General features: G+C 42.5%; 1 protein-coding gene across 2 annotated transcripts in view; it reads right to left on the reverse strand.

Moving 5' to 3' along the window:
- Positions 1–23,383, reverse strand: part of LOC115592562 (netrin receptor UNC5D-like) — a 201,848-nt gene that overhangs the window by 47,163 nt on the left and 131,302 nt on the right. For both annotated transcript variants that reach the window (XM_030435469.1, XM_030435470.1), the window contains exons 3-4: positions 12,571–12,714; positions 12,236–12,339 (exon numbers count right to left, since the gene is read on the reverse strand). In XM_030435469.1, coding sequence (XP_030291329.1) covers positions 12,236–12,339; positions 12,571–12,714 — 248 coding nt within the window. The remainder of the gene's footprint in view (positions 1–12,235; positions 12,340–12,570; positions 12,715–23,383) is intronic.

Consider the following 23,383-nt stretch of genomic DNA (forward strand, 5'->3'; position numbering starts at 1 on the left):
ACTCATCCGTGCCTCGCCCGAGCCTTCTGTCCGCTCAGTCAGATGCTGAAATTGGATGAATCGGGTCCCGAGATGAAGAAACATGCCTCCGACTTTCACTCCACTCGGTGTGAGACCTTCCCCCGTTTATCGACATTTGCCTTCTGTCTCACTTGCTCGTCCTCTCACTGTCGTCCTGCATCATTCTATCCTTCGCCTGCCCCTCTGTGAAGGTCCTGCTGGCAATTAATGACTCCTCAGCACTCTCACAGTGTTTGCAGTTGAATGTTGATGAAGGTCAACCTAGGTCATGGTAATTGAAGCGCTGTATCGTAGGCAGACGGGCTTGTTTCAGTTTCTTGAAGACGTTTTCACCTTTTGTCCAAGAGGCTTCTTCAGTTCTAACCAAACTCTGGAGGCCTGACTTTAGCATTTTAACTGATTTTTTATTTGCTTCACTGTTACCTTTGAATTTAACTACTTTAACTACGTTCATATCCTTGTATCTGTTCTATTGATCTGTGGTGTACAGTTACGCGGGGGCGAGGATGCGGATGGTAGGCCAGTCGCCAATACCTTCCTATTCTTCACAGCTGAATGCTGCCAGGTATGTAAGGCTGATCACTGAGAGACTTTTATGCTGCAATAAGGTACAATACAAACAGTCACCATATACATTATATGAATAGACAGGTGTGTGGGTAGATGGTTGAGGCGCTCTGTCTGCTGCCTCCTCTGCTGCTGTTTTTAAAGCTTGGCTCCAGCCCCGATACAATATTGACAGTCCCCATGGGCAGCATCTAATACAGTAGTTGTCAATAGGACACTAGGCGACAAGCTCCTGGCTAATAATTAAAACTTTTTAATCATGTTTGTTCACTATCTGAACGACAACACTCTTTTATACACACGGGGTGACAAGAGGACAGAGACGGCTGAGGCACCGAGCACTGAGCCTTCCATGAATGTTTAATACTGGTGGTAGGAACTAGGAGGGCTGGGAGAGATCGGCCTTGAAACAACATCACAACATCTTCAGGCTTTATCACGATGAACAATATATGACTTCATGTATTGATCTCCTCAAAAGCACTTCATAAATGCAGAGACGGGGCGAGAAAATCAAACATCACAATATTTTTGGCCAAATAAGGATAAAATGTTTGCAATTAATGTTTCTTCAACAACAAATACGTTCACATTTGCACGTGTCATAGGTACAATATTGACATGTTATATAATGTCATAGTTTATTACCTGACTTTAGTTTATTTTAGATATAGAGGTGAGTCGCTGCAGTTACAGACGACAAGGCTGTGAAGCCAGTGACCGCGGTTCACGACTGTGTTCCACCATTTGTAGGTGTCAAACCACTGGACAGTTTTGTATCAGTGCTGGAATTTCTAACTTAATTCTAACAAATATGGGAAACATTTACATTTACTTCTGGTAGAGGTGGAGCTATGCGGGCATGGCAGCAGTCCACGTGTCAACTGGCTACTGTTTTAGTGCAACAGTGAAACATTTGTATTCAGTATATTCAGAATCTAGTGTACAAGAAACCACTTTGTTTTTAACATTTTTAAGCCTGACTCCATTGGATACTTTCAGGAGACTTAGAAACAATTCCTAGCTGTATTTGCGCCAAAAAAGCCTTTAAAATCAAGAAAAGAAAACACCTATGTTGTATCACAATACCTCTAAAATCTAAGGCGATCTAAAGTCTCATGACGGTAACGACATAACACTGATATACCGCACAGGTCTGGTGATCGTGTCAAGGTACCCAATCGACTTAATGGGTCACAGCATTGGCACCAATCTACACCAGAAACTACCTCCCTCACTAGAAAATAGTCTTTTATTATATTACTTCACCATTTGCCAAAAGAGTGTGCGCCACCACTTTCCCTGACACCCACTGCAGAGTCTCTGCCACGCACTGTGGAGCCCTCTGACATGCCTCTCTGCCACTCAATTTGTCACTGAGGATTCAAGGGTGGATGGAGGAAGGAAGGATTTTCCGTGGCAGGCTCATCCTGACCTGCCTGAGCGTGTTTCGAATGTAGCAAGAACATTTACTCAAGTACAATTTGGAAGGTACTTGTACTTTATTTGATTTACGGCAAATTCATACTGACATTCCACAACATTTTAGAAGAGAGATATTGAATTTGTTGGAGAAAATCTCCGAATGCTGTTTCCACCACTGGTTTTTATAGAAATTACAGCCCGCGTTACACACAACAGAAGACACGAGTGGTCAGGTCTACAGAGGGCTCATTATGAGTTCATATAATTACAATTGTAATTAAAAATATGGATTTATCGCCCTGTTTGTGCCTCATTAAAAGCTATTATAATTTAACAGTGAAGCTGCGTCATTAGGTAGCTGGTACAGTAGCTCCCGGTTTTACTGTAATATAAAATAAACAAAATGGAAAATATTATCATTTACTATGAACAAGAAAGATTTCTCAATTAGTGTTGTACAAAATAAGTAATTTCACAGATCAATCACTGCAGTGTTTACACAAGCAGGCTGAAAACACACGTCTGTTCAGCAGCACAAACATGAACTATTCAACTGCTTTTCATGTCCGGCATCACCTCGCGACTAACTTTCTAATCAATCCTTTTTAGTTGCTTATCGATAACAAGCGATCTATGTTTGAGTGTTGAAGTATCGATTACGGCGGCATCGATCTGCCCTTCACTAAGGATCATTCACTCACCCCCGCTGCAATACTGGTGAATTGTTAAGGGCAGTATGTGTTTGTGGGACTCTCCGGCCCTGCTGCTGGTATCGGTTCTGTGATGTACTGTGACTGTATTATGTATACTGTTCATCATGTGTCTTTATTTTGGACTGTTGTTTAATTTGTTTAATTAGTCTATGTGAGCAGGAAAAAACTTTACTTAAATAAATCCCTGCTCTTCTAAATGTGTTTGTGTGTACTCCCAGAAAGTGGCTGCTTTTAGGATGACTGTAGTAATATCATATTTCTACAAATGGGTATCAAAAACCATTGAAAACAAAGAACAAAGTACAAAATAAAAAGATTAAGAACCAAAGGAGGGGAGTAATATTCCAAGAAAAAAGATTTTCAGGATTAAAGTCATCCATTTATCAGAGGAATAAACTTGGTATTGATAATCTCTCAAAGTGCTTATTTATGAGAAAAAACTCACAATTTTGTAGTTCAATGTTTCCTGAAAACATCATAAATCTACAATAAAGCTCTAAGAAGTTCCAGGGTGCGATTAAATTGGTCGTTCCTCTGGCTGCACCTGAAATTTGGAGGTTTATTTCTAAAATTGAAGTTGTCGCAATTTCGAGTTGCGTGTTCTTTAAATAAGGAAAAACTTATTTGCATCTTGATTCCTGCTTAAGATCATTTACATATGTTAGGAAATTCATGTTAAATGTATTAATGGGTGCACCTACTGTACATTCTTTGATTGGCCTAAATGACGGAGTGAAAAAATGCAAAAAGTTGGGCTCATTAGTGCGACCAGTGTGACAAAAATTAGCCTGGAGCTCCATTAATGCCACAAATGTGTTTTTGTAAAGGAACCTAATTCCTAATCACATTCCTACGATCAGAGAGATTAGAGGGACATTAATGTGGTCAGTTATATTAAGAAAGACAACAGCAGCAAAGGCTGTTAAACGGATTTGCTTGAATGGCAGATTTGTTCCACAAAAAGGGCATATGAGCTGAGCGAGCCAAAAGGATAAACACAATAGAATTAAAGTAGAGAGGTTTCATTTCTTTAAACCAGCCTCAGCTGTTGTCTTCTTCAATGTTACTGACCACATAATCGTCCCTCTGGTCCCTCTGTGATCATGGCAGTCCAATATTATGAGAACTGTCTCTTTGGTGGTGAGTGTTCGTCTTTTTTTTTTTTGGGAGGCCTTTATCTCAATGAATTCTTACTCTCAAGTAAATTAAAATAATCGTCTTGTCCTTTGGTTGGTTTTTCTGTCTCATGTTTTTGCTTTGATTCATCTCTCTCACTCTGCCCCTCCTTCACTCGTTTCTCTCTCTCTCTCTTTTTTTTTTACCCAGTGTTCGCTGCAGGAAGTGTATAAAACCCGGAGTGTGATTTGCATTCTGTGTCGGTCCTAGAGTCTTTCCCTTCGGGGGGAAGCGATAGAGAGATGCACACGCTGATGAGAAGGCAGGGACAGGACAGACTCAAATGAGCCTGATAAGCCAGCGCCTGGGGAGGACAGGAAACGGATTTGCTTAATTGGCAAATTTGTTCCACTTAGATAGCAGCAACCAGTGTTGAACTACACCGCACCTAACCCAGCAAGACGAGGCCTTCCGGCGGGTCTGCTGGTGGCGGGGTTTGCGGGGTGTCAAGGTCACTGCGTTGACCATCAAACAGCAGCGCAATTTAAAACTGATCCCCGCAAAGTTTTCACTGAACTTTCGTCCTTGTTTGCTCATTTTTTTTCCAGCCAGTGTGGTGAGAGCAAAATGAAATTAGCTCATGAAATATTGGAAGCGGCATCAAATGGTCAGCGGGAGGTCCGTGAACCGTGCCGCAGGATTTCATTTTCCCTGATAGCTGCAAGCTGTTTGAAGAGGTCGAGACGAGAGAGCCAACTGGCCTTGAGCACCGGCGTGTCTGAGTGCCACAAAAAAAAAAAAAGAAGGTATCATCTCAAACTTGACTGGCAGAAAAGTCCTCCGATTCTCTCCCTGCATCCGGGGCCTAAACACTCAATTATTCCGAAAAGCAAATGTAACGACCCGCATTTACAATCATTTAAATGGGAAGTGAAGGCGACATGGAGACGATTACAAAGCATTGCAGTAGGTTTTGTTCCATCTGATTCAATTAGGGCTGAGTTTCATTAACAAGCGGCAGCCTCCTCCTCCTTTCACTTCGCTCACGCCTGCACCCTCTCCGCCTTCCCTCAGTCATCCGTGGCCTTTTTTCTCCATGCAAAACAACGACTTTCATGAAATCACATTAAACAAATGAGCCCTCCGAATCTGACAGCAGCGTATTCTGGAGGCGGGGGGTGGGCTAAAACCCTTGTTGTGTCCTTGGTTTATCTCCACACCATCTCTGGAAATGTTCTGTTCATCACTGAATAATTACATTTAAAGTACTTCAAATGACTTTGGATGAGAGGCTTGATGATTAATTACTCTTGGTAAAAGAATACGGTTAATGTGGCGCTAATGAATGTAAAGCAGTTTTTTTTCTTGAAGTTATCAGAGACGTTTTTTTCTTCCCTCTCTCCGCAACTAAACTTTCAACCTTAAAGAGCCACGGCGCCAGTTTTCCCTTCAGTTGTTTGGAGCTGGCTAAACTAGTTATTTGCTTGCATGTCACTTAAAGTCAGCCGTATCATAGATGTCTGACAGAATTTAACATGAGCTCTTCCGACATGCTGGATAAAAAAAAAAAAAAAAAAAGAAGCACTCTCAATTTTGAGGCCTGAAAATAGGCCATGTTGTTCCGAGCGTCAGTCGATATTTACACCTTTTTCAAATGTGTTTTTTTGGAAGGGTTGGAAGTTCCAAACACTCCTTGTGCTGCTCGGATGGGCTTTCAGAAAACTGCTCTTTATCGGTCATTAGTAGTCTCAAAGTAATATCCCGTGGAGATGAGTGAGCCCGGGATGTGCAAGTGCTGCTTCGAAATCTCGTCTTGTAAATAAACAGTGAAGTTATGTAACAGAAAATGACGGTTCTCAGATGGTTCTAATGGCGCCCTAATTGTTTTCACGGAAGCTGCATTCGTTATGCGCTCGTTACTGCGGGCATGATCTTCATCCTCCGGTGATTTTGATTTCTAGTGCGGACTTGAACAGAGTTTGAGTTCACTCTCCCACACATGATAACCTATTGCACCGACTGAAGCTTGGTGAATAAGATCATTAAGGTAGGAGGTACTGTAGGGAAGAATAACAATTATGATTATCTAACAGGATTACTCATTAAATCTGGAAACATGATGCATTTAGTGCAGTGGATATCCTTAAGCTTTAAGCAAATACAAAAACGACGTATTTACTGTAACATTTTGTGACTAATTCACCTCGAAATAACAGCTTCACAGGCGCAGTGGCTTATGTCAGTGTGAACGGTGCCTCTGTCTCCACTCTGCACGATGTATCTTCAGTGAGCAGCACCAACTATCAGCGATTTTGGTAAAACTGGATCATATTTCACTGAGAAAATGTTTCCTGGTTTTCCCTCTGATGTCCTCCGGCTGCTCCGCCTCAACTCTCCGTGATTTACAGAGATTCCTAAAAGCTAACCCTGTAACTGATGCATACAGTAGCTGCACAGTAGCTCTGCTAGCTCACTCTGCAGGAGACCGTCGGGTGTTTGCATTGCTTTCCGCAGAAGCTTTGGAGGAGCAGGATTTCAGGTCCGGGGGTCAGAAAGGGCCCCAAAACCAGCACCAGGTGAGCAAGGCAACAAAAACAGGGCAAACATGGCCGAGCAGGAGGCGAGTGACAAGAGAAAGTCTTAGATTAAAATAAAAGTCTGCAGACTGACGCTGAGCTGGACCCGTTTCTAGCTGGCTTGCTAAGTTGTATGCCTTGTGCTGTTGCACTTGCTTGCCGTTTGGTCGTGTTAGCAAAGTTGTCAACTCGCAATGTTATGATCACAAGCCGAGTCAGCGCATTTTGACAGAGGTTAAGCTGGTGGCATGTTACAGAGAAGTGCTGTCTCTGGTTCAGACTCTGACTGCACATGACAAAGAAATGCCTGAGCGCGCGTGTTCACTTCAAGACGCAACATTGTTGTTACGTGCTGAGTTTTGTAACATCACGATACATCTGCCAAATTGTTACAGACACCTGAGAGATGATTGCATCCCAACAAAATCCAAGGAGGCGGCTGGCGTCACCGGGTTTCCGCAATAATGACTACTGACTGCAGTGATCTGGTGCAAGCATGCCACAGAGTGAGTTATTTGTTTTTAAGTTGTGTCGAAGCTCATTGCTGTAAAGTTAAAGAGACGTGCTGTATTTATAATACAAAGCAAAGCGAGAGTGTCATTCTGAAACAAAATGCAGCACAATAATCGACTTATCTCACATTATTATCCCTCATCATTGTAGTCGGGAGCCAAAATAATTGGAAATAGATCGATTAAAACGTCTGTGCCTCGGCTGCCGTCACCGCAGATTAATTAATAAAACTACAACATCTTCTTCGAGGTGAGTACAGTTTCAACCAAAGCACTCCACACGCCTAAACAAACACTCAGCATACATTAAAAAGGCAAATTTAATTTCAGTTTGGCTTTCAGAGGAAGCGATTATGTGATTATTACGCTCTGATCGGAGACACTTTTGCGGCTATAATCTGTCTTCTAAACAGCCTCCCTGTCTATAAAAAGCCGATTCGAGTCAGAAGTTTTTGGCCATCTCGACTCACCAGTAAACTGACGTGGATATAAGCTGTTTCACTTTGATACGTTCTCTGTGGTCGGACTCACAGCCTGTGCACAGATTATTGCCTCTATCACTGCTGGGACAGATAATATGGCGTTCTATGACTTTCATTAACATCCCACACAACAGCCCAGTAAACTCCCCGGTGGCTTAGTTACAGTGAGATGCGGATAAAGTTCTCCCCTCTCTCACTGTTAGTGCTGCCTCCGAGAACATGAAGAGAGCGGGCGACATAAGGGGATTTCGAGCTGTAAAGTCGGCTCTGCAGCGTTTGTGTTTTAAAAACAGCATGCCGGAGTCGGAAGTCATTTCGTTTGCATCCTGTCGACTGAGCGTTTGTTGTCAGCTCGAAATTAAATGTTTGCATTTTTTCTTTCTTCAACAACACAAGTATTAATTTCCATCTGGATGAGTTGGGGGAAAAGTACGAAAAAAAGATTTGAATAAATGTCATGACCAAAATAAACATGCCTCCGAATACAAATGGAGTTCAGCAGAGCACCGCCGCACCGTGACCTCAATTCCTTAAACTCAAACTGTACAGCTTCTCTCTCAGGCAGATTTTTTTAAAAGCGCCCGGTTACAAAAAAAAAAAAGAGGCTTTAACCTCTCAGCAACGCCTGAAGTCATGAAAAGAGAAAAGTACAGCCGCATCCCCGGCTCTGGAGTGCGTCCTGTTTTTTTCTCTCCGCGGTGCGAGTCGCACTAGAGGGAGCTGGATTTGTCCCTGCATTATTTACTATAACCATTCTCTTTGTTAGCCGGAGTCGCATTAATGAATGCATGAGGAGTTGCCTATTTGATGACCACAATGCATGGGGGATACTCATGGTACACCGATGCTCCATTTGTGTGAGCTGAATCATTCATCACACGCACACGCACACACACTCACGCACACACCAACACTGTTGTATGTGCGTTATGTGTGCTGTGAGGGAGTCCTTGGACATCTTTAAGGAGTCTCAATGCCCCCATCTGCTGTTTTTTTTTGTGATCAAGGGTTTATTAATATGACAATATAGAACCAATAACGCAGCCAGCAGGAGAAAATGTTTGGGCCGTGTGAATTTTCAGGCACATAATTGCACAAAAGTGCTGAGTTTCAGCTTGAATTTAAGATTTAAGATCGCCTCACCCTCCCTTACGGTGTCCGCGTAGAGCCGGTGTTTTGGTTTGTCCTGTCTGGGCTACTGTAGGAACATGGTGTGTGTTGTGGAAGAGGACTTGATCCCTCTGTAGATATAAAACGCTCATTCTAAGGTAACAAAGATTCTTCTTTTCAGGTGACCTTTTTCAATGTATGCCTTTCTATACACTGGACATTACATCAGGTCTGTGCCTGCAGACATCTTCATGCTGTTCGAGGGCTTTTTGGCTTCAGTCTTGTAGCAAACGATGCACATAAACGAACTCAGTTGCCTTTGAGCGTGCTGAATCATCTATCGATATGACACTGTGGTTTGTTGATTAAACCTTATTCAGTCTCTTTGTTTTAATAAAATAAAAACACATTTGATGAAAAGGGAAAAAATAAAACTGTCAATCAAAGAGTATTTTTACCAGATCCTTGACGTTGGCGTGTTGTGTAAACTTTTGATGTTGCATCAAATCTCCTTAAGTTTTGCAGCAAAAACTTTGTAATACATTGAATTAAACCATGACTAGATCATGCATACGTTTAGGATTAGTGGATAAAGAGCAAAATCACTATGTGGACTGTGTTCGTGAGCCAGCTAGCTAATGCTAATAATGTTTCCTGAACGCATTTCTAACGAGAAATTTCACTGTACGCTAAACTTTTAAGTCACAAGCCGCAGAATCTTCACAATATTATTTCAAACTCAGAACGAAAGCGTCGTCTTAACGTTAGACACCAAAACAAGCAGGAAAATAATTTGATTTCATGTTAGCTAAAGACGGACTTATTGTATTTTCTACGTTCATTAGGTATTACGGTTGAAGATTTGTAACTTATAGCGGTGCCACATAATGATAATCTTTTAAAATGCTATTTCTTGCAGCAACTGTTTAGTAAAGCATGTAACCTTCAGTCATTTACTGGCAGACAGTTGTGGATTCAACAGGCTGTCTTTGTGTTGGGAAAATGATAAGAATCGCATGTTGTCTCTAACACTTAAGCAGAAACTTTGGTTCTAATTAGCAAAAAATCTCCGGTCTGTACTTCTATCAGTGTAGGTACTGTAGGAATATGTTTACTGCCCTGCTGTAATGCGTACAGTTGGGGGATCATATATAAAAATGGTTATAAGTCCTACGCTGATTTGATGTGGCTGTCAACGCCCTCAGATAAAAAGCAGTGAAAACCTATTTTCTGTGCCAGCTTCGAACATGAATCAGAATCTGATGACAGTCTGTGGGTTGTTTGGTCACTGTCAATCAAATCTGATCAAACCACACCCACACAGTCCTGATGAAGAAGATTGGGTGTTTTTTTTTTTTTTAAATGGTGGTGTACATTTAATAAACACTATAGTTGTTTATTCATTTTTTAACCTCGATTGCTACGTCTGAATATTCATTGTGGGAGAAGAAATGCTTATGATTTGAAGCAAAGTTTACAGGGTTTTTTAAGCTCTTCCCCTTCATCATTGTTTTCACAGTGAATCCAAATGTGCCGAAAAATAAGCAAACGTATTTAAAAATATGAATGTGGCTGAGTTTAATCAAAAGATTTGGTAACACTTAAATCAGGGTACACATACTAACCATTAACTAGTTGGTCGTGCTCATTACTAATTCATTAGTAGAAGCTGTGCGGTTTATTAAGTGTCAAACTGCTGATGAATAAGTTATGAGCAAGATCTCAGTTCAGAGAGTGGAACATATTCTAAGTTACAGAGACATAATTCAGAGTCATTCGGACACTTTTAACACTTGTAGTTTTGTTTTTGGTGACTCAGAAAAATGTCATTTTTACAGGTCTTGAAAATTTCATGGTAAAATATTTGAAATTTCTTCGAAATTGCCCACAAATGACCTCATTATTTATTGAAAACTACCCCGATATTATTCATTCTCACTTCAAGTCAGTGCTTTTGCATACCGATCTCAAGTTTCCAGGAATTACTTTAAAGAAATCACCAGCTATTTATTGACTGGTGATTATTATGGTAAATGTGTTACAGGGAATCAACACCAAGTTACAGTACCAGGAAATTTGCTGACCTGTAAGAGGAATAGTTACCAAATATTCTTGAATAAAAAAGACGAGGCTTGTTTTTAAATTCTACACACTCTGTAATGATTATGCCGCTCTTGATTGATGATGCTAGTTAGCTGGTACAGAACATAACACAGTTCTTAATCACCTGAAATGTGTCAGAAATGTGGTAAACTTTTATTTCTGTTGCTCCCTCACCTGCACCCAATGTCTAACATGTAAAATCTGAATAACGCTAAAATTGCCATCCATGTACGGTACCCTGGGGGCCACTTGTCTACCACCGTCAATCCAACCACCCATGCTGCTGTCACACTGCTGGCCTTTTAAAACCATCGCTAGTGCAGTTCACTCCAGAATAATAATAATAATAAAAAACTCCTCTTACCTTGTTATTTATCATTTTAGAAAGTTTGAGCTGTCGAGTTATGGAGGAAGCGACCTCGGAGATGTCTGCCTTCTCTTGAATATAATGGAATTAGATGGCACTCAGCTTGTGGTGCTCAAAAAGTGCCAAAAAAAGTACATTTGATAAACTCAACAGCGACGTCTCTTTCCGAGAAATCGTGACCTGGTAACTCAGGAACAATCATAAATTCCTTATAAAAAAAAGAGTTGGACCCGGTATGTTAAAACAGAATAATGTTAAGGTGCCATCATCAGTAACTAGGGGTCAATGACTTCACTGTCGTCATTCCAGTTCCTCTTTCTGGCAGCAGACACAGAGTCACTTGTCACTACATCTCGCCACCACAGTAATGGCGAAAAACACCAATGGATCTATCTCTGTTTTTTCACCTTCTTATATTTCAAAATATTAACATCCATGCCTTGTTGTACTGCCGCTTCCAAATATCCCTCGCGTAAACAAAACTTCGATCTTAGCGTCATCAAATACTGGTAACTTCTTAGTCTGTGAAGACCTGTTAGTCATTTTGCGAGTAATAGCGTGGTTCTGGTCCTGTGCTTTGAAATTTGCCGCTAGGGCTGTCATTTTTGTTTACGTACGGATATGGACTGTGTCTTTAAGTAAATGCAAAGCTTCGGATGCTTGGGCACACAGGCTTTGATATTGACATATCTGCCTACTGAGCCTTCACATGAAGGCACCCCGCATCACAGCTCACAAATAAACACACACACACACACACAAACACACACGGCGCTCGACAGGACAGTCCACAAGAGCCTCATTTTATATTCATAGTAAAAATTAAAATGGCAATGACAGGCTCTCTCTTTCAGACACACACACAAACACTCAGACTCCAAAGAGCGAGAGAGGAGAACGACGGCGAGAGTGAAATGAATACATGGCATCTAAATAAGTCATAGTCGTCAATCCCTTTTTACCAGAGAACACAGCGAACAGAGAGCAAAGCGATGCGCACGGGGTAGATGGAACTTCCAGGATGGAGGAAAAGAAAAACCAAACAAAAGGCGTCTGCAGCTCATCGACTGCAGCTCTAGCTTCTACAAAACTGCAAAGAAAATAAGTACAGATGTGTCTGTGGCTGCAGAGTGAGAAAACATGGGAACATGAAAACAGAGTTACACTGTAAGTAAAGCAGACAGATGACTGCTCCTCTCCAGGCAACACAGGGGAAAATGTTTGAAGTGCAAGAAGCCCTCACCTCAGCCACAGGCACTCCCTCTGGGGGACGACAGTGCAACACAATCATGCCATTCAGAGGCACCTCTGTGCCTTGGGGGTCTTGCTCAAAGTTCTTCCTCAGGTCTAGGGGAGAGAATAAACAGCCTGCATTAAAGAACAACCACCGCGGCAAGAAAGGAGCACCGAAAAAATGCAATTTGTTTCATGTGTGACCTTCCCCGCCCCGCACGTACGTACACGAACATGAAAACAAACGAGGACTTATGCAAAATCATGGCTCCCCGTTTGAAGGGGAATAACCTTTTCAAAGACAATAAGGTCAGTGTGGCATCAAAGTGACACGGAGTTGCTTACAGGCGATCCGGACAGTCGCCTTGCGGCTCTTGGAGGTTCCCAGGTGGCTCCAGGCGACGCACAGACACCAGTAATCCTCGGGGCCGTGAAAGTCCTCCACCTGCTGACGTGACACGTTGATCATCACCTCGCGGATCTTCAGCCCTGCAGACAAGACGGTTGATGGCTCAGATTAGCTTTCATTATATCTCAGGGATGATCAATGGAGGAGATGAAGATTTGCAGGGAGCGGATGGCGAGTGAAATTTAAATTTGATAAGATTATCAGCAGGAAGCAGATCTGCCATTCGCCGGGAGGATGAGACAGAGAGAATGGATTTTAGTTTATATTAAGTATTTAAACCGTACTTTACGTTAATCCGGCTCAAAGTCACACAGCTGGATACTTTATTGTTGTTATAGATATTAGTATTTACAAGGAATTACTTACATTGCTGGCCTTTTCAAATCTCCCTTATTTAAAGGGACAGTTCACCCCAAAATCTAAAATAACATACTTAGTTTTTAGAGCTATCGATCAGAGGGATGTCTTACTAGATGATGGAACCAAAAAAATGTATATATTGGCAGCAATGTCCCTTTCCAGAAATGTCAGGTCATATGGGACGTAAATGGACAAACGGGACTCAGGCAATCAAAGATGGTTGAGCCCACATGTTTACAGAGACCTGTGTCACGGCAGAACCCTGTTCCGAGGCGACAGTGTGCAGAATGACGTTCACCCAGATGCTGCTTTAAAAAAAAGGCACTATAGAATAATTTCAAGGTTGTGTACGTGTTTATGTGTTTATGTGTTTATAACCTTGATAATTGTATAGGTGTTCTGTATTTCTGTAGCATAAATGCGAAAGAAGCTTTTATTTTGATATGCAATGCTGTCATGTGCAATGATAAATTAACCACCTTGAACCTTAATTCACGTTTTTTTCCCGCGCAGTCACAAGGACGACTCGTCCATGAATACATGCACGCTTCCATCAGGTGAAAGAAAATTGTGTTTTTTTTTCTTGTCAACAAACTGTTTACAACCAGGGCTGTGGATTGTGTCCAGTAACCAGGTCATGTTTTCTGGAAAACAAACATTGCTGCTGAGTTGTTTTTGTCTTTTTTTTTTTTTTTTTTTTTTTTTTGGCACTTTGAGAACCACAAGCCGTGAGTGCTATCTAGTTCCATTACATTTGACAAAAGGCCGACAGCTCTGTGGCGGATATCTTCAAGACTTGACAACTTACACCAAAACAATCTAGATGGGTGGAAAAAGAACAACAGGTAGAGAAAAAAGTATGAATTTTTGATCCTGGGTTGGAACTGTTCCCTTAAAACTTAAGTTTAGGCAAACAGATGTCCAGAGACCAGAGTGGATGTACTTGTTACTGAGCCCTCATCTCCTGTTTTAGTATCTGTAAAACATAATCAGTTTATACAGGCGGTGACGCTGAAGGCTTTCCAGCGGAGGCATTTACCAAGAGGAGGCGCACATCAGCCTGTTTTTCTCTTAAGAGAGAGCGTGAGCACTCATTTTTATGTTGAGAACACTGGAAGGGACTATAATTGGAGGCAGAAACGAGAAACAAAACAATGCAATTAAACGCAACACACACGAGAACATATTGTTTCCATGACTATCAAATCGTCTATTTTTGCAGCAGAACTCTGACTTCATGTCTCGCAGGTCGTCCTTTAATATCTGTATATTGTCCGTGATAATGAGCAAGGCGTGAGAGCAGCATGTTTTAGAGACAACTGATGGGAATCTAAAAGCCTGGTATTTCAATTACGCCAGACCGCGCACAAAAGATGACAGGCTTGGACCATTAATGTGCAATAGGTGGCTTTATTGTGTGTTCAGGAAATTGCAGCTTTCAACCGATACATGTGATGTCTGTCAAGCACGGCGGAAAACCTTAATTTCAGCCGTGGCAGCCAACTTGAATGGATTCATTAAAATCTAAATGCAGAGTTATGAACAGCTAATGTTTGGTGTCAAGTCGCCGACCCGTCACTCCCCGCAGCACGCAATTAAGACCTCACAGCTGGGGGGGGGGAATGGGGAGTGACAATAACAAATATACCCCCCCTTCAAAGAAAACCAGTATTCGAGCCTATGAGTGGATTCTGGAGTGGTGCTGATTAAATGGGTTGTGTGAGCTGCGGGATGCAGTTTGTGTGCTGGAGTAAAAGCAGCTTCGTGAGATTTTGGCGTTTTGGGTTGACGTTGCTCTGTACGATTTAACCACACTCGTTGTTACCTCCCGTAACCACCACAGTGTCGCCAAATCAACCCAATCGCCAAAATGAATGTCAGCAAAGTACATTTTTGCAAATCGTGGATATGTTTTACACTGCTTTCAATTTCAATTCTTATTTCTATGACCTGACAATCAGTGCGTTTACATGCACAGCTTAGCTTAGATTACAGCCATAGTTCGACTATGCTCCTCAATCGGACAACCGCAATTGTCCGAGTATACATGCCGGTGAGAAAATCGAATTACTGGCCGAAAGCATGTCATACCCCGGTACGCTAGGTGGCGCTGTGCCCATTTCAACTAGTGTTAACGGGACCTCTTTACGTCACCAGCTGCCTCGGCATTCAAGAAAGATGGCGTACGAAGAGGGAGACGAAGCTACATCTTTGTACACTTCGTATATGGTTTACATGATAATTACACAAACTAGGTGCACTCTGGCGCTCTTTCTTGCGGTGATTTCGGAGGAAAGACGCCGCCGCCGCCGTCCGTCTACTTCCGGCTCACGGCCCCGGGGAAAAATCTCGCGCCTGCGCAGAACGCAAAATCCGATCCGATCCGCTGAAAACGTATACATGCAGGAGTAATGCGACTTTCAATCGAATAATCTACGTGGTGTAATTTAGACTATGAGAAATCCGATCCGGTCCGATTTTAGTCAGACAAAGGTGTATACATGCATCTTAAAAATCCGATCATAGTCAGACTAACGCAGTAATTCGGTTTTCTTGAGTGTCATGTAAACGCACTGAATGAGTTTATGGTTTTCGGTTAGGGTTAGGAACAAAAACAACTTGTTCAAGTTTTGCCAAAGAGGTTGTTTTGGCTTAAAATATCTGCTTTTGTTGGCACAAGCTACACTGGCTGACTCTTAAGCACTCACCTCAGTGACAAATACTTCACGTTTCCTTTTGACTCCTTCACAGTTACAAGGCATCTTGATCATGTGAATGCTTTTAATGTGTCTGCCGCGGGAGGAAAGTGTGGGCTTGCTTGAGCAGCGCCTCAATTCTCTAATAAAGCTGGAGCAGATTTAAACGGAGCAGCTGATATCAGAGAGATAAAATCGCAAACAGTAATGCATCATTTCCTGTGAATCCCACATCTGTGGGTAGGCGATTTGGTGAAACTGACGACCATAAATAGTATCAAAAGGATTAAAACGTTGCACAGTAACAGTGTATTTACGATCATTAGTCAGGATTATTCTACTTTTCCTAGAACCGCACAACCACGATGTGTAGTTTTCCTGAAGGCGGTGAATCAGTAAAGGCTGCACTGATTTTTAGTAAAGCTAACAAGTCGTGCCTAACAACAGATCTCAGAGCAGCTGTTCAGAAATCACTGTAAAGCTCGGCCTCTCGTGGCTCATAGCTTAATTACTCAGCCCTACACTTGCAGAAGAGTCGTCTCTCTGCAGGCTCCCGCCATCATGTCGTACACCGCAGACGGCAGCTTAGACATGGGCCGGGATTAAATGAAAACTAATAATGTGAAATGAAAGGTTATCAAAGGAAGCCTAATGAAGTAATGTTAAACAGAAATGTTCTCTGAAGACACTGTAATCCTCTGCAACGACTGGCTGATATTATGTACAACACGCACACACACACACACACACTACACCAGTACATCTACTCCTCCTTCCCACCGCTACAAATTAGAGTCTTAATCAACATGCCTGATTAAGTGAGAGTGAGGCAGATTTAGCAACAGGGAAAATAAAAACACAAGATTGTTCTCAAGTGAGGGTGTAAATCCTCACATCACGAGAAATGCGTAGTGTCAGCGTGGTATTGTGCGAACAAAGAAAATAGGGAAGTGTTTTTATGATATGAAGCCCCGTGGTCCCCGTCCTCGATCTTTATGTGGCTTTTGGTGAAGAGTCTTCAAAAGAAAAAAAACGTCAATTTAGAATTTAAAACTCTTGTAAGCAACTGTTACAAATAAACCGTCCCCGCACCTTCTATCTGTCTAAGATACAACCTCTAAAGTGCTTTCTGACAAGCAATTTCTCTACTGGATTATGACAATAGCCTGAAGCACGAAGAAGACAAGGCGAATGGGTTTAGGCGTTCTGTCTCTTAATTTACAATTTCGTTTTTTTTTTTTCACGATCAGACTCCCTCATCTTTATTAATGATGAGGAAAACAGAGGAATCTAATGAATAAACAACAGTCTACTGTTCCTGATGCAATGCTCTTTATGCTGAAAGCAGACGACGTGACTCATGGAGGGAGCGACGGCCTCGGCAGATTCACTCCAGAAGCTCGTTTTTCTGGCACGCGGGGAGAAATTGCAATACAATGAGAAAAACAAATGTGACTCTTCTCATGCCAGCCAATTTCATTTTTAACAATCTGTGAAAGATTTGTGATCTTTGTAAGTTTCGCTTAAATGACTATATAGAGTGACTTCACCTGTTTTTGATTGAGCCTAGGAAGATATCCTGATTGGATCTGACTGAGAACCTGATGAAACAAAGTGGTAGCAACTTGTCAATCAAAAACACACTCCATCAGCTAGAATTTAAGCGACTTGCAGTAATTCGTACATACATTCGTATACTGATGGCGGTGGCTGCCATGCAATTTGCCGACCAGCAGATCAGGAGCAGTTTGGGGTTCGGTATCTTGCCCAAGGACACTTTGAAATGCACACCAGGGGAGTCGAACCAGCATCCGTCTGATAATAACACACACTGGCTCTACCCCTGAGCCACAACCGCCCACAAAATGAACCTCATGCTGCACTGAAGAAGACTTGAAACCAACAACTGAGGCCATAAACTCATCAGGGGATCGTTTACCGAGATAATTAATCAAGGGAGAAGTAGGCTAATCTTTTCACAAGCTTACATACAATCAGACTTCTTTTTGAAACCATTGGAGACTCCCTCTGCAGGGTAAGAAAGAAGGCATGGCGTCGACACCTTTCATTCTGGTACTGGGTTAGGGATTGTTTGCATTTCTTTGAACCAATCACAATCATGGCAGATAGTGGACGAGAGTTTAGGCGTCCAATGGCGTCATCTTACACCAGAAGTCTACATCCAGGGAGTGAGGCTAATACACTTTTCAGACCCGGAAGCTCTATGTTACACAGTCAATGGTCCACACACACATATATTCAGACACCAATGCATGAAGAACTAGTCATGACTATATGCCCACATGGAAGAGTGTCTATTGTCTGTTTGAGTGACGGCCGTGGTGTTTCTGCAGAAGGCGAGATAAACAAAGGAGGGGCAATCAGAGAGATGCGCCGACTCAGGTTCCCTCACATTTGGCGTGCATCAAAGTGCTCGGTCCCTTTGCCGAGCAGCCTGGATTCGCACTCGCTGACACTGTGTTAGAAAAATTACCCAATAACCGCTCGGTCATGTTGATGACATTCGGTCACTTCTCATTCAGGAGTACAAAGCGCTCCTTCCATGAGCCCTGTCCCTGGACGCCTGTTTCCTTTTTTTTTTTTTTTGGTCGCCTTGCCTTCAGGCTCTCGCCAGTGGCTTTTGACAGAGTGCCACAAAGCCTTGACGACAACTCTAAGGGTGGAACAGCTTTCACTTGCCCCTTCAATCACATCCTTTAATATGTCTCTAATGTAGCCTCTATAAAGGAGTCAGGAAGAGATACACCAATGCTGATGCTCACTTATCATCCCACGTTGCTCTCGCTCTCCCCTCTCTCTTTCTGTCTCTGCCTTTCTTCTGCTCTGCCTGGCACGGGGTCTTTGGTCTGATTTCTCCCGGCTTTGGCCCATTGTTTCGCCTTGGCTGAGTCTATGAAAAGCCCCCCTCCTCCTCCTCGAGGGAGCCAGGCGACGCCAGCTACAAGTGGCTCCTGATCCAAGCGGCTCAGCAGAACTCGACTGGTCCGGCTCGGCTCGCGCGAGGGTCCGGGGTGTCTCTGTCGCACTTAACACCGCGTTAGACGGAGGATTTTGTCGGAGGTCTGTTTGTCTGAGGGATCCTCGCGCAGGCAGCTGTGTACATAGTGGGTGACACGGCGTGGGCTTTGGGTTGAGGTGGATGGATATAGCTTCAGGATCAGTCTGACTGATGTGAACTCGGCTCAGGGGAAGTGTTTGTGTGATGTGACATCGCGGCGAGCGGCTCGGCATGTTGGGGGGCTGCGAGGGTTGGCTGAGGGCCAGACGCAGACGAACCCTGCTAGACAAGCGGAACATGCTCGCAGCAACATCTTCAGTCTGGTCCCAGCTGTGTGTGTCATACTTAATCCTGGAACCAAAGGGACGCATTACTCCGTGCATGAAAAAATCATGATAATTCAGGCATTAAAATGCTGCGAGTCCTTATTTGTGTCATTCCCCCGGTCGCCTTGTTTATGTTTATCCCCAGAAAAAAACCCTGCACGTCTGCTTATTGGGAGCAAACTTCATGCATTCACAAGTGGGGTTTCGCTTTTTTGCACGCCACTTCATTCATTTCACTTGCGTTGCTTTGTCTGATAACTTGTGACACTGAGAGACTCCGAGGCATCTCACTCCCCCCACCCCCTCCACCAGTCCCCACCTTTCTTTATTTGTCCCGGGTTCATGCCCGGCTGATGGTATCGCTCAGCTGCCTAGGATCATAATACACAACAGTGGAGTCGGTCTTTGACAGAGCATCACCAGGAACAGATATCCATACTTCCTCAATCCGTCTGCCACTATCTCCTCATCGCTGAATCTGCAGGGAGCTGCTATCCTCTCCTTCTGGAGACGACCGATGCGGTGTCCATTTTCAGCCTCTCTTTCACTCTCTCGCCGCCGCCCCTCTCTGTTTCAAACGTCCTCTTTCTCCCTTTCTCCCCTCTTTCTCTTATCGCCTCCATCGGGGTATCATCCTTTCAGCTGAAGTCTATAAAGCACAGATATCCCCTCTGTTTCCTCTCTGCTCCTCTTTCACCTTCAGTAATCTCCTGAGTTCTATCACTCATTTCCATCTCCCACCCTTCTTTCAGCGGAGGACGAAAATAAAGTTGTTTTCCCCGACAGGGTCAGGATGCGCCTTTTCTTTTTTATTTTGTCTTTGAAATTTTGAGGCAATCCAACGATAAATAAAAGATTTGCTGTCTGTAAAGACTCGATACAGCTTCCTAAAAATCAGTACACGGAGTTTACCAGCGCGAGCTGTTTTCCTGAAGGGAGGTTAAAATCTGGGTAGCAATGATTACATGGAATATCCAGCTGAGCCTTGTCTGCCTGTGGTTTATCAAAAGGCTTAGCAGTTGCAAAGGGGGATAAGGAAATAACACTGTTGCACTGAATCTGAAGCTACACTGTGCTGTGCGAAAATAATCGCGTTGTCTTGGAAGCTGATCAGGGCCCCGTTTTCTTGGCAAAATATTAACCTTAGCGATCAGTGATGTAACAATGTAGATAAAAATGGATTACGTATATTCTGCTATGATTAAGCACTTCTTGGTGACGGTGGACTGAACCTGCCAAAATCTAAAATAAATAAATAAATAAATAAATAAATGGTTCAGTTAATGAATAAAGGTCTCATTAATGTGCCTTGGCAATATCACAACACATTAATTAACCTACATAATGTGACATAAATCACTTTTTTGTTTCAGCTTTTAACATATAACCATCTTGATGAGACTATCTATCTATCTATCTATCTATCTATCTATCTATCTATCTATCTATCTATCTATCTATCTAGAAGATGGAACAAACAATACAATAATTTTGGGCAGGGTTACATTGAAAAATGTATTTATTCGCAATCAAACGTTGTCAGGTAAAAGAGGTACGTTTATGCTGCAACCTTCTACAAGCTCTGTAGATGTTTTTTTTTTTTTTAAATGATGTCTACAGTACACGAAATGTTATCAATCTGACCTTTAACTACATTTATAGACACAGCAGTCCATCCTGATAGATACACGCTGTATTTACGACCCCCGCAGGATGACCCACTCTATCTTTAACTGTATTTACAGGCATAGACCGTTCTTAATGATATTTTCAACCTGACAGAATGACCTTCTCTCCTCTTCACTACATTTATTAAGACAGTTTTCCATTTTGAGAGATATTTTCTACCTGACAGGATGACCTACCCTTTTCTTAATACAAAGGTTAATAAATGCAGGGGCAAATTAAAACAGAAATATCAGTTTATGTTACATTTTATGAATCAATTAACGCCTTCAGCTGTTCTTTACATGGAATATTATTCATTTTTAGCTTCAGTCCCTGATACATTCCATTTTCAGTCTCAGGATACAGTTTAAGGTGTTGTCTCGCGTTAGTCTTGACGACTCTTAACGGCGACAGGAATCGCATAACAGTATTTGCGTCAGGACTTGAATATGTTCTCTGCAGACAGCCCACTCCATTTGTGTTTATGTGGCACAGCCATTACTGTCAGCCCTGATCAGCCTCCTGTTTCATGGTTCAGGTGAGGCCAGTTACCTTTAGTGCTAAAGCGAGGGCACACGGAGAATTATGAGAGATTTTGACGCTTGTAAAGCCAGAAAAATACAGTATGGTGGCTCGTAAAATGCACTCTGGGTGGGTGACACAGTCTCTTAAGTCTATACAATAGATATTTATACTTTTAATCAAACAGTTGTGCTTATCCACAGGGGGGAACGTGCGAGGAACTGCAAGGAGCACGCAAGAGCTGCTTCTAAAATGAGTGGTGAGAATGTTTATACACCAAAACTGATAAGACACTTTAAATTCAATTCGATTTACTTACACAGATTCCCTTTCGGACTGAACAGATGTGGGCCGCAGCAACGAGCCTCCTACCGGCAGGCTATTACATTCTGCCTTCCTCTATTTCCCTTTCTGCCCCTGTTACTGTTCTTCAGTGAAAAGAAACGATGGCAGATCTAGCTAACGAACAACCTACACTCTGCGGAAAAAAAACAAAAAAACTTGTGAAAGTTGGGAATAAAAATCTCCTCCAGTGTTTACAAGCCTCGCTGATTTCAGTCATGATTGGACGTTTTATTTTTTTTTGGTTGCTTTGCGGTATTAAAAAAAACACACATCGCAGATGTCAGAACCGCTCAAGCAGCGAACCCTCAACGAGCCTAATTACCCACCGGATGTGTGGCTGTGTGATAAGAATCATAAAATCTGGTTTCAATACAATGCACGGCAGCGACAGGCCCGGAATCATCAATATCAATGTCGATAGTTATTACTATTAAAAGCTGCTAATGTACTAAAGCAATGTGTCTTGATTGACGAGGTGTGTGCATTATTAATAAGCTTCTTCTGCACACGTTTTCATCATCACTGAATGATTCGCCAAACATAAAGCATGTCTTTTTTTTTTTTTTACTCTTTTCTGTTAATTAATGATTCACTAATTAATGTTCAGTGAAAACCTTCATGTCTGTGAATGTAGCTAATTACACTTCTTTAAAGACATTGGATAAACCGAAAAAAAAATACGGTGCTTAAAGCTTAAAAGCTGGGCGGTTATTCTTCTACATGTTGTGTTTGTGCGATACATGGTTTTCATGAGGAACCGATGCACGCTCGAGAGGACACCAGGCCTAAGAAATGCTCATCCGTCTAGCCATTTTTTGTCTGTCGTGTCTATATATATAGGTAGCGATACTTGGTAAAGCATCCTTCTTTGGGTAGCCCACCAGCTGCCTGAATTTCCTACCACTACCAGCCATAAGTTGACAAGTCGGTGTGTTCCTGTTTGTTATTTTTTTCATACCCAGTGTGTCTGGAACACGAGGTGTGAGGAGACAGACAGACAGTTTTATTCAGATTCAAATGAGGCAGCTAAAAGCAAAGTTTTTGGTATTTCGGTGGATAACTTGTAGATGTGGTAAAAAAAAAAAAAGAAAAAAAAAAAGAAAGAAGAAGAAGTGGAGTGAGAATGCGGCTGTTTTTGGTGCAAATTCACTCAGAGGATAATTTGTTGATTCTGACAGTGAGCACGTCCTTTGGAGCGGAAATGTGCAACAAACACTTTTCATTAAAAACAAGTTGATGCGACTTCTGAGGAACACTCTGCAGGAGGATGAAAATTAATTGGTGGTATGTATCAGAATTTGTCATCTAGCAGGTGTTTTATGCTGGAAATATGAAAGCCTTTTTTCCCCTTCGGTTACTCATTAAATCCCCACAGCCGTCTGAAGACAGCGGGACGGATACACGAGATAAACCTGCAAGTAGCGCGACCGGGCAGAGCCGCTGCCCGCAGAGATCGACTGATCCATCGATTGAAATCACGCGCAAACGTTACCAGGTTCCTGTAGACCGACGCAGACTTCTGCACGCATCAAAGTGGTCAGTTGTGCCGCTTTATGTGGTATCCTGTGGATTGCACTGGACGCAAGCAACTGTCGGTGACAAACACTACAATTAAAAGTGGCTCTCATTATCGCTTATTCTTCGCAGTCTCCGTCTGTCTCTGCCTCTCACTCTCTCCGCGAAAAACACTGGATTACTGAGCCATATTCCCATGCGTCATGGCCTTGTTTTTTTAGTTTTTGTCTGGCACTGTTGCGTTTCATTTTAATTCCTCAAATGCTTTTTTTTAAGCTGCGATCTGATGAGATACAAC

This window comes from Sparus aurata, chromosome 12 (assembly GCF_900880675.1).
Source record: "Sparus aurata chromosome 12, fSpaAur1.1, whole genome shotgun sequence".
NCBI lineage: Eukaryota > Metazoa > Chordata > Actinopteri > Spariformes > Sparidae > Sparus > Sparus aurata.